Genomic DNA, 12653 nt, shown 5'->3' on the forward strand with positions numbered 1-12653 from the left:
GCGAGGTTGACTTTGACCTGACCGTCAGGCGCATGCTAAGGTATCGAGGGTGTATAGTAACCCCGGACGGAAGTTGACAATACCGTTATGTGATCGACCCTGGGAGCTAAAAGAGGTTGTAAGACATTTATCCTTCTTGAGAGGCTGCTAGGGAGTGGAGTGAGTATTGATCACGGTAGTGGCTGCTGACAATTGAGTTGCCGTAAGGCACAATCGCGGCCGGAAAACGGAAGAATATCCGGGTGGTACCTCTGCTCGCTTTCCACGTAGATGTGAGATGTAGAAGATTGAAAGAGAGAGAAGAGGCAAAGGGCATGGCAAGCAGCGGGATGGCGTGATCCGATCACGCACCGTAGCCTCATCCATTGTAACTGCGAACGTCACATATGATTTGAGATCCCTCCTTACGGATGTCTTCCCCTGACCCAACACCGAGTGCACTTGACAGTCCCGGAACTGCGGACGTCCCGAGACGCTGGCAGAGGACGGAATAGTGAGATGGGATGACGCACTATTGTTGCTGCTCTTCCCGTATGCAACGTGTAAACCAAAAATACGACAAACGGGGTGCAGATCATGGAGGTGGGCAGGTGCGCGGCACGACACCCAACCATCTAACACGGAAACGTGCAGTAAACGTAGCCGCGCCACGCAAAGATCTACTGCATCGATATGGGCGATGTGTTTCAACACTTAACCGGCGGGTGAGTACTTTTGTAGGTGATAGTGCCGCCGTATGAATCAGGCCGATTGGTAGTTGAATAACTCGGAGCTTTTGACACATTTCGTACCCTGAAAGGTGACTCCCCGGGTAATATGGAACATGTATGGCTTGTGGTTGGTGACCTCTCTTGTGTAGCTTTGAAACGGACGACCGGTTCAACAACGTCATGCAACAAAGGTTGCGGTACATCAGGCTGATGTTGGGTTGTGATGTGAGGGCGCAACCGCCTCGAAAGGTGACAGAGTAGGAAGTGTTGGCGATGTTTTGCGCAGAGAACTGTGATGTAAATCCCGACTGAAGCTCCATGCAAGAGGAATATCATTGCCTGCTTGGTGGATGCCTGGTAGACTTTGGGGGTAAAGTTGGCGACGTCGTTGACTCCCAGGTGAGGCTGAGGACAGAACTGGATTTCACCGATGAAGATTATTAAGCTTGAGATTGTGCCAGCGGGATGAGATGTTCCGCCAAAGGCACATCGAAGACGGCGTTTGTCACCAGAACATTAGTAGCCGGTGTGGTGGTGCAGCCATGGTAGCTTCCAGATGGATGGGATCTGAAGGGGTGCCCGCGCATGGGAACCATGTGGCTGCCATGCAATCCCGACGATGACAAAAAGGGCGGCTTTGGGATGGTGGTGTTGTGTAGTATTGAAGCATGGAACTTCGAAGACTTGGTGGTCAGGAAAATGTCGAGCATGTCAACGTAAGAAAAAGTGTGCGTACCAGGAACAGAGAGGGTGTGGTCGTTGCTGTGGTGTTCATCGGGTGTCGGTCGGGTGTGCTGCCCGCAGCAATCACATCATCCCAATTTGGACCCCTAGATTCCAGAAAAAGAGAAGCAAGCGCCCGCCTTGATCCAATCAAAATACCGTTTTACAGGAGGGGTATTTATGGGCCCCACCGCTACACACCACGACCCACCAGACTGGTCTCCCACTTTCCCAAAATGCAACCCATGAAAAGCTTAGCATCCCAGAAATGGACCCAAGAGTTTTCCTTGGTGACCGTGAGCCCACTGAACGGGAAGCTTAACTGGCGGAACTGTTCCCTGGTGGGTCTTGGACTCAAGCAGGCGAAGGCATAAGCCACCGATTTTGTATCTTTGTTACCAAAGGTACCTATTTTTACCAGTGCCGTTCGAATGCCGAAACTACCAACAACCCAGGCAACATCGTTATCCAGAAACTATTTGGTTCAACCGAGACACTAGACTCGACGATCCGAATACCGAATGAAAACTGTCTAGGTGTGAAATTGTGCAACTTCACATTAAGCGCCTAAGCGCGCAAGGCGTTTTTCACTGTTAATTGTCTTGGTTTGATGGTAGTTCCAACAAGCTTCTTTGATTAGGTACCATCGTAAACTCCCAGTTGACTAGAGTATCACGGTAATCGAGAATCCATACAGGAATGACCACACACCTACCCAGTTCCAGTGATAAATTTGGGAAGCTCAGAAAAGGCCAAAAGCCACGTTATGGGTCCCGAAGGTGCAAGTGCTCGGCAGGGGAAGGAAGCAGCCAGACGAGTTGCAGGGGTCAATGTTTACGGCACGGTAACAGGAGGGAGTAAACATCAGCCAAGCTGCGAATACCGCATCGGGACACAACTTTCAACTGTCACTATTTTGAACTTTCCATGACATGCAGAATCGTTATGATCTCCGAGTGCTTTCAATTATTGAGAATGCTTCATATTGCTATGAATAGGTGATGACGTCTAAGTGTCTATACTCTGAACGTTGTTGTTATGCTTCTAACCTAGTAACACCAAGAAAGCTCCCCATCGGAACCTGCCAGGGGCAACTAAGCCTAGTACCAGACTAGCTTGAGAGATCTCGACCGGAGAAAAGGAAATCCATCAAAGGGCCGCTCGCTGTGAGCAACGCGGCCATGAAGCACACAGTGCCTTCACATTGCCCATATGTTCCTTGACCGGTACAATCCGTTGCGTCCCATCGCTACTTCCAGCGCAGAGATAAGAGCAAAATATGAAATGGGTACAGTAGTAGCACAATGTATGAAAGGCTGGAGTGAACAGAAACTGTAACTGAAAAAAAAAAAAAAAGGAGGACCAAAGAAATCAAACATGAAATACAGAAATCTGACCAGAAACGCAAACCTGAACCCCTTTTCCTTCATACACCAAACCAAAAGTTGACATCCAAAACGCCTGGTATCGTGCCCCGTATGCATCGTGCCATGCAACCCTAGTCCTCAGGGTATGTTCGAGAGTTGTGAAACAAGAAGTGTAAATGATAAGAAACATGGGCGATGCTGAAGCCCAAAATAAACCGTCCCGTCGTCAGGAGTTGTCGTCGTATGTTGTTGTACAGTTTATCGCTATGCTCGCCAAATCGCCATGCTGAAGCCATTCTCCACGCTATGCCTTCCCAGATCCAGTAAAAATCTTCGAACTGAGCGACAGAATATAAAGGGAGTCTTTGACATGATGGCCAATCCGAGGGGGTTCTGCCGTGTCGTAATAGGTAACCCAGAAAACCCGTCCCATCCTGCGGCAGGAGGGAGCACGCTGGCTAGCGACCAGGCCCAAAATTTCCGTTTCCGACAATGAACTGGCTGATCTTCCGGGAGCTGGCTGCATCCTTCCAGGTGGAAAAACGGGGCGGTCGATTTTATGACGAGTAAGGAGTCACCTAGTGTCTGTTGGCGCTGGAAAAGCCCCCAGACCACGATGAACCCAGAAGAGAAGAGAGAGCTGGGATGATAAACCTGCTGATCCACCTCCGAATGAAAAGACATACAAGACCCATTCCGCAAAGTTGAAGCGCTTGAGCGCGGTTGGATGCCGTGGACAGCAGCAGCCCAGTGCCAGAAACAGGATTCTTCATCGGTAGTGGCCACGGGAGGAGGCCTTGGGTGAGTGGCTTGACGAGTAGCCTGAGTCGGAGTAATGTGTAGCGCCGTAGGAATATCCGCTGCGGCTCGAGTGGAGGCCGCAAGAGTGTCCTACCAAAACCTCCTTCTTATGAGGACGATGGCCGGGCTGCCCATACGCCGCGCACCGGTCAACGGCGTGCTGGTAGTAGAGGCACTTGCACACCGAGTAGAGTTCGACCACCTGATAGCACATGGTTGCTAATCTTTTCCCGACGTTTCTGAGCTTTGTTGTGGTTGATAGGTGCTTGGGAGTGTGTTTTCAGGGCCGCGGCCGATATAGTGGGTAGTTGGTTGGTTGGTAGGGGCAAGGTAGTTGTAGTGGTATAAGAGGGTTGACGTATATACCGGAGAGTGTGAGCCGGAGCCGGGAGATGTGGAGATGGACAAGATCCAAATAGACGAGATACCGTGAGGCAAGGAGTCTATAACTGAAAGACAGAAGACTCAAGGAAAACAGTAAAGTGGAAGCGACTGTCGTTCAAAGAACCAAAGTCTTGCCTGATGATATAATGAAACGGTGTTGGATATCGAACATGACTTCCAACATCATGAAGGAGGGCATTCCGGCGGCCTTATAACACTTGATGCTTTGGCAGCCTGGCAAGGTGTGTAGTGTGTCTTCTTGATGTCAACGGTACTGAACGGAGATGTGACTGGGGAGCTATCTGCGGCGTGAAGGCAGCAATGACGCCAGAGCCCGCCGGGGAGACAACGGGACTGTGGAAGGTTCTCACCTCGACGGCACTTGGAGGTCTACTTAGTGACAACCTAAGGTAACAACGGTACCGGATTGGGGGAGGGTACCTTGCACCTGGGCTCCGTCTCCGTCCCTGGCTCCGTACATGACGGGCAGCGCGGTAACGGGAGTTGAAGCTAGTGCGGATGAAGATAGAGTGTGCCTAAGAGCTGGGAGAAGGCACAGTCAGGCATTGGATCTCTGGGTTTAGATCATGGGCGTTGAGGGCGCAGCCGCAGACGGAAGGTGATGGTGTTTGGAGGTTGACGGACAGAGTGCCCATGAGAATGTGAGGAAAGTCAAAGAGCTTCGCCGGGATCGAGGTTGCATTGATTACGGACAAGGGTGGAACCAGTGAACGTAGGGTGGAAACGGTTTCCACAGGAATTCTGTATCTTACCATATCTGCCCGTAATTTTAGGTATCCAACAATGAGCGGACAGGGGACATCTCAGTACGGGTACTAGGACGAGGGCATGGGCCCCCGTGGGCTGGTGTTACCTCCGTAGGCTGTTGCCCAGGGGACCGTCTCCTAAAAAAGACCACTCTGCAGCAACACCCGTTCCAAGAAAAGGCCTGCCTCTGAGGCTGGAAATCGCAGCCTCTTTGGACTGGCCCGAGAAACGGTGGCTTTACTCTACGATTACAGGTGCCTAAGAACTAGTAAAGGTAACAAGGTATCGTGACAATTGACCACGGGATTGGTTGAATTACCTACCAACAACGAGTCTAGTATACCGTGGGGCGGTTACGGAATCCTCCCGACGGACTGCACCTTTGGGGCTTGCGAACCTGCGACACCGGGGCATTGACGGAGACATTTGTACAGCAAACACCTCAAGCACCATAGGGCTCAATTAAGCATTTTCGCCGAACTTTAGGAAACATCCGTCCATCACCGAGCCGGTATGACTAACAGTTCTTTTCCAAGGTACAGATCGAGTGGAAGCCCGATGTCAGAGGTCACGGCCACTAGAGCCCACCACTTTAAGAATACTCGCGTGGCTTGGTTCGCGGATTACCACCTATGATACCTCAATCTGGTGCCTTTTGTTAGGATCCCGACCTCTAGCGCAGCTAAGTCTTACCGGATTTTACCGCCGCTGTTACTTCCGGATTTGGGACCAATTGCATAGCATGAGAATGGACTGGTCAACCTGCAGAACTGCAGGCTTACGTTGACGTCAACCTCGGTATCGTTCTGAAATGTATACACGTTCTGTTTGGCCATTTCGCGCCTAGATCTCGGTAATCGGTAGACATCCTGTCATCATGACAGTGAATGAACCAGAGAAAATTCACCACAAGAGGAATCCCTGGCTCAATTAGCAGTGGGCTGAGGCTGACATTCGACCCTGGAACCTAGGGCGCTAGAAAGATGATTCTTTGCGGGAAATAGACGCAGGAACGCGGCTGCGATAGAAGTCTGAATGCTAATCAGAATTCGATGCCTCGGTCGAGCAATGGCTCGTTGAATGCGTCTCGCCATCAGTATCATCCTTCGACACTTTCGGTTCGGCGACACCAAAGGTAACCTGGACGACGCCATACCAGAACTGCCCCAAGGATCAAGCCTCCAAGCATCACGAGCAAGAACACGCCGCACAAGTTCGACGGCACGGGATTGTCTCTTGCGACCTCAAGGTCTGAAACGCCGTTTGATGACTCTACACCAAGGCAAGGTGTTCATATCCCACGGATACTCCCTTAGTAGTTGCCCGGCCGGATCATCCAGGCACTTTCCCCGAGGGCAGAGGGCGTGAGGCGTACTTGAGGAGTGCCATCTTCGTTCTGATGGGAACCTCTGACTGGCTCAGAATTGTCGATATCCAGCTCTATGGCGAATTCCGGCGGCGATTTGAGTCAACTTGCAGAGGTCAGTTTGTCTGCCTGAAGAGTAAGTCATCTTGAGACTGACCCCAAGGTGGCGGGGCATACATTGACCGAGCATGGTGGTCGTACACACACCGATACAACAGGTTATACATTTGATCAGTACTTCCAAGTCAACTGATCGACTTGCTTCAAAATAAGTCGAACAAAACGGTCCTCGTAAACAAAAGCTTGCGCAGCGGTGCTTATCCCAACTCCAAAAGCCCCCCGCAACGCTGACTTGCTCGAGCGGACCATTCTGCAGCATAAGTCGAAACAAAAATCCGCGTAGCATCCAATCGAAAGAAGATGAGTTACACAATCTTTGGTATCAACGACTACGGTGTAGCCGGGTACCAGAAGACATGAAGCGTGGTGGGGTCCTCGCCCATAGATGTGGTAAAGGCCGCATCGGGTGGTAGCACTGGGACAACCACATCGCTATCCCCCTGTGGATTGTAGAAATGTATGAAAAAGGTGGAGTATACGCCAATTGAACCAATATCCGCGATGCCACGGATAGGAAGGTTAGAAACAGGCCACCACAACGGGCCCGTCTCTCGAGACTGCCACTACACGCCAAGAGATGGGGAAACGGCCACCATGGTCGCATATGAACATTGGCGATGTGAAGCGTGGGTTCTGACTCTTGAAACCTCATGTTTGGTACTGTAACAGTTCAAGCCCCGGCACTTTCAAGACAAATGCTTAGTACAGACACTGCAGTCTGACAGGTCCCGATTTAGCGGATGCAGTAATCAGGAACGACATGGGGAGCCCTACCAGTGAATTTGCTTCTTGGATCCAAGCACATGTTACCACCACGGCGGCCTCTACGCTGACGGCCAGCCATCGGTCGGTAGGGCAGGCTCGGCAAGGGTCCGGGAGCACCGGCCGCCGCCCGAGGCCCCGGCGTGGGATCGGGTCGACTCAACGGGCCATCTCAACCGCATCATTGGGTACGGTACGTCGCACCAACCAATCGTTCTGTTGGGGATCCCTGACGACATCAAAAGACGTTGACAACACCATGCCCAGATCGTCACGAAATAAAGCCAGGGGTATACACTCACCCGCACTTTCTCCAGAGTGCCCACTTCACTCATGGGGTAGCGGAATGGCAATACAAGATGGATTCGTCCCGACTAGTATCCTTCCCCTGCCTTGTAACATCATACCTTTTACCTACTGGGAGTTATGATTCTCCGTCCAAGTCGGTATGACTGCATGTAGGACAGGTTCTGAAACATATTGAACCCTTCATCGTGAAGTTACATAACGGCAAGGTGACTTGGCTCCCTGTTGACCAGATTTACTGGCGATCATTCCTCCATAGGCACGATCCTGACCGTGGCAGCAGAGTTCTAGAAGGACACCATATTTTGCGTATAAGTGTACCTTTTCCTGGCACGGCCTGCAGGCAGCCGAGGAGGACTTGGAGTCTTGAACCGTATCTCGCCCAATAACTGGCCAATGCTTCTATGCACTGCATCATCAGTGACCGATGGAGGTGAACCCTACACCTAACCCTCCTACCGGTATGACTGACAAAGCCACTATCAAAGGGACCGTTCTAAGATCATAGCCTGTGCGGTGACTTGTCCGTTTCGCAATTCGACGTAACGGAAATAAGTGATGGTAGTTTTATCCCAAGTGGGTGGCCTTTGAAAGTTCCATATGGATATTGTCAGTGAAGCCCAGTTAGTGCCGCCAACCTTTAACATCCTCAGACGGCCCTGGAGCAGCAGGGTCCGCTAAGAATCCTTAGCAGATCTGTATTAGGGGTACCTACAACTGGAGACTAACTAAACCGGATACTACCGCGTCTTTTGTACCAAAAACCCTCCCGCTCCTGGTATTCTAAATCCTACCTAATTTCCCTTTCCTCTATCAATGGATTTTCCAATAAGATCATCAGGGTCATGTGTGTCATAGCCAGTTCTATGCAGATCTCTCCCCACATGATTTCATCGACTTGCTGCGCAAGCGTTTAGACCCGTGATCTCCTTCTCTCTTCCGGTTACTTTTCAACATTCCGACCGTAACGGAGCTGCCCGCCGTTGGTCACCGTCTCACCGACTGCATATATGCCAAAAATGTTGTCGTTGCCCGGATTTCACACCGAGTCAATCTTAATGGCTTCCGAAAGTGATGCCTGCAACAACTCGTGACCCCAAGACACTCATATGTAAGGCATCTCGGTCGGTTTGGGATTGAACCCGGTGACCCGGCGTCGTGCCTGGACTGTTCGGCGATTCATCGATAGGTAATTACATGAACGGCTGTAGACTGCACGGCGCAAGCCGCAACAGCGATTCACCTCGCAGGAAATCACCTCAGTCATGTTCCTGCATATTCCCAGCCCTACGGTCATACACACACTGCTCGGTCAATCAATATCAGGGCCACCATCCGACATGACGAGTATTGTGTTGCATTTATGGATGTTGACAGAAGGAATTGATGAACTTCAATTCCCAATTCATCCATATGTCCGTGATCAACTTCCCGTCCCTTGTCTCTTGCCCTACAAGGTGAAGATAAGATATCACCATGTAATAGTAGAACACGCCAAACCTGAGGCAACCCTCCCTCTTTTCAGCCTTGTGACGTACATCAAGGATGTTACACGCGATGATACATGGCTAGCGTGAGTTTCTTACCTTTGGACGGTGTTTCAGGAAAAAAGCTTGTTTGACAAAGTGAAAGCTAATGAACTGTTCCTTTCCCCCTCGGGGAGACAACTTGGGGCGTGTTCTAATTTTCGGTGCACGAATTCATTTTGTTAATCCGTATACAACTTTAAAATCTACAGTACTAACAAGGATAAATTTATATTATTTATTTTTTAAGTTTTTCTTTCTTTTATCATATAGTAGCGCTTGCACGTACTGTAAGCGAGGCTACAAAAATTGTGTAAATTATTATCAAAATACCTAGTAAAAGACTTTGTCTTTCTTATTATAATACTGTAATTACTATAACAAACTCGAATTCAAAGTTATTTACAAACAGACGATTTCGTTTAATAATGAAGAAATTATTTTACATAATAATATATTATTTATACATTTGTTAAGATGATAATTAATATTATTTAATTATGTAATTTAGGGAGGGGGGAAGAGAGGATATAAGTAATAGTTTTCTACAATAATAACTAGAATCGAATAAATTATTGAAACGTTCATTCTTCCACTATGGAGGTGCTGTGATGGCAGCCTTGCAGTTGTGCCTCTCGACTGCTATCACAATTATATAAGACTACTTGAGCGACCGAATTGCCAGCTTCGGTTACTTGTATTCTTTTGGAACATAGCCTAGTGATGTAGTGGTCCGCCAGCGCCGTGACAGAAATTGCCTAATCTCAAAGTGAGAGTTGATAAACGATGGGAGATCTAGCTGCCCACACACAAACATTTTATTCTAGCTTACGACCGCTATAATCATATAGAAAATCACTACATTACCTATACCTACCTACTATAATAAGTAAAGTTAAAAGACATTTACAAAGCGTTTGTAAAGCAATTGTCACAGGTTGACATTGGCTATATAGTGTGCATTCCGAGTTCTGCCTTGCAAGCAGAACATCGTCCTATCTTTTGTAGGTTTGGCCGTCTGGGCATATGCACCCTAGCCTGTCATAGCAATGACAAATACCTAATAGTATTAATTAAACAAATTTTAAAATGACGACCCAAAATAACAGGTAAATTACAAATTTCTTTATTGTCTGCTGCAATGCTCTAACTAGCCTATAATAATAGCACCAGTATAGATATGCTACAGTGAGCTATGCACTTGTAGCAGAGCGAAGCGGAAGCGGTAGGAGGTACGACAGCAGTGCTGAAGGAAGCAACGTAGTAGCAAAGACAATAGAGGGATGTTGTAAAAGAGGTCTTAGAGAGAACTCTGCTCTCAAGACAGAAGAGCACAGTATCTGCACTGTGAGAAACAACTATTATGATGAGTTCTGCACTATAGGAGTAGACTGTATTGTATTGCTTTAATTGTGCTTGCTTACTTAAGGAGTGACTAACTAAAGGAGAGAAGAGGTCTTTATATACACAAACGTTAAGTATCTAGAACTTTCCAGAGTGTAGGAGCTTCTGTAAGTTGATAGGAGTGCTTGTAAGAGCACTATACTATGAAAGGAATGAACTAAGTTTATGAGCTTCTGATACATTCCATGATGACAAATTAGTCTAGAAGGAATGCTAAACAAGTTGGAAAATCCTAGAATACAGTAGCAAAACCTCTGCATTCTAGTACGTTCTGTGAAGGCTAAGTGGACTGATCTCGTAAAAGGAATAGTTCAATCAGCTTTCTATACTATGAGGTAGTACAAGGCAGTTACAAGGCACAGTACTAGCCACACGTTAACAATAGTCTACCCAATAGGTAAGCGGTGCTGCTTCCTTTCTTAGTCTAAGAGAAAACCCGTATTGTTGAATACTAGATGAAAACTTTCAGTTTTTCTATTTCCAACTGTAATCCTAAGTCCGAACTTTCATCCTGTCTTATTATGGAAGCCCGGAGAGCTGTGGTTGCTTCAATGTTTTATCGTCCGTTCTTATTGTTATCTTCTTTTGTTTCAGTAAACTTCGTTACTTCTGATTAGCTGGTATACTGATATGACAGATTAGGGTGCATATGCCTAGACGGCCAAACTTACAAAAGATAGGACAATGTTTTGCTTGCAAGGCAGAACTCGGAATGCACACTATATAGCTAATGCCAACCTGTGACACTACCTCCCTTAAAGCAAAGTTATCTTTCGGTAATCTTCAAGATAAGGCCTCGGCCCTGGCCCCATTTCCGAGAACGACAATGTCGCAGATGATTTATTGCAATACGACAGCTTATGTAGCACTACCTGAAAATACAACTTTCCACTAAGTTGAAAATTTTCCAATGGGCTGATACGTAGCATTTTAGTACTCTTCAATTTGCATCTATAGTCCTCAATTGTCATTGCATTCTTAGAAGCTGCGCTCGACTAAGTGCCGATAAGAGTATCTCAAAATCGCTCTCGAAATTGCCACGGTCAGGAATCGAACCCATCGTTTAAGCAGAACATACTCTAACAGGCTACGGTGTATATACCCAGACGGCCAAACTTACAAAAGATAGGACGATGTTCTGCTTGCAAGGCAGAACTCAGAATGCACACTATATAGCTAATGCCAACCTGTGACAAAAAGGTTGTATAAAGGGAAGGAAATAACTACTAGTACTTTCAGCACTTCTAGTATAACATAGTACAATAAGATCCTTATCACGCCCGATCAATTACAAAAATACAACTTTTCCTTATATTTTTAAATTAACAACTCTTAGTATTTTACAATACCTTTTTAAGAAGATAACTAAAGCTTATATAGGCGACAAATTAATTACAAATAGATTATAGAGGTATTACAAAGCTCCTTCGTCAAATTAATACTTTTTAATAGCCTAAGTCTCTTCCTACACTCTTTATATAGTATAATTTACTACATATTAACAATAGGGGTCGATTTCATATAGGAATCGGATTCGTGCGTCGGAAATTGGAACACGCCCTTGGAAAACAGCAGCAAAAGATGGCTTCTGTTTCCCCCAACAACCATGACGCCAAGAACCTACGATGCACAAGTGGGGATTTGCAAACAATGTCTCGCTAGACAACCAATCGCTTTGATTCCCGCCCAACCCTCCGTTTTCTTTCACGACTTCGAGACGTCAAAAGGCCCCAAAAGAGTCCGCAGGTGATCGGTGACTGACAGACCGTGAGAATTTAGAACCAGTGAAAACACAAGGAAACCCACATTCGTCCAAGCACCGCCTCGAAACGGCTGACGAGATGCCACCAATCAGTTGTCGAGATATCTAACGGATCACTGTCTCGACCTCACTTCCTCCCACATCTTACCTGCCACAGCCCCTGGTTCCAGGTTCGGGACGAATAACTGTTGAATCGATACTTGATACCTTGGAGGAGGATCCGGGTCAGGACGGAGATGCCGTTGAGTGTTGACATCAGAAAGTGAACGGTCGGCCGACCACACTGACCGTTGACATCGAAATGGCGGGATCCTATTCCTTGTCCAATCTCCACTGATCAACGAACGGTGGGGCAGTGCGCTTGGCACCCGACACAGACAAAGACAAAAGAGAACAGTTAACATACCCCGGTCCGGTTCCGGCCCCCATCCGGCCTCCTCCAGGCAGAAGCGGAAACAACATGTGATCATCCGGGAGGCCGAACCGGAAGGTTGAGCCCCACATGCGGCGGAGAGACCCACTTTACCTGCGAACCTCCAACGGGATGGACGACGGGCACTTACACAGTACTCCAACCCTGAAAGTAGTTCTTTTTTTCATTCTTTGAGACAAAATTGTTGAATCATACAACACCCTCCCAATGCTCTGTGTGGA

At 47.8% G+C, this 12653-nt stretch overlaps 1 protein-coding gene across 1 annotated transcript; it reads right to left on the reverse strand.

Moving 5' to 3' along the window:
* Positions 1 to 3569: 3569 nt before the first annotated feature.
* SMAC4_06566 (uncharacterized protein) lies at positions 3570 to 3815 on the reverse strand (the record flags this gene model as incomplete). Its single annotated transcript, XM_003345965.1, has 1 exon — positions 3570 to 3815. One exon carries the CDS (start codon positions 3813 to 3815, stop codon positions 3570 to 3572), a length of 246 nt encoding a protein of 81 aa, XP_003346013.1.
* Positions 3816 to 12653: the final 8838 nt, after the last annotated feature.

Source organism: Sordaria macrospora, chromosome 2 (assembly GCF_033870435.1).
Source record: "Sordaria macrospora chromosome 2, complete sequence".
In the NCBI taxonomy this organism is placed as follows: Eukaryota; Fungi; Ascomycota; class Sordariomycetes; order Sordariales; family Sordariaceae; genus Sordaria; species Sordaria macrospora.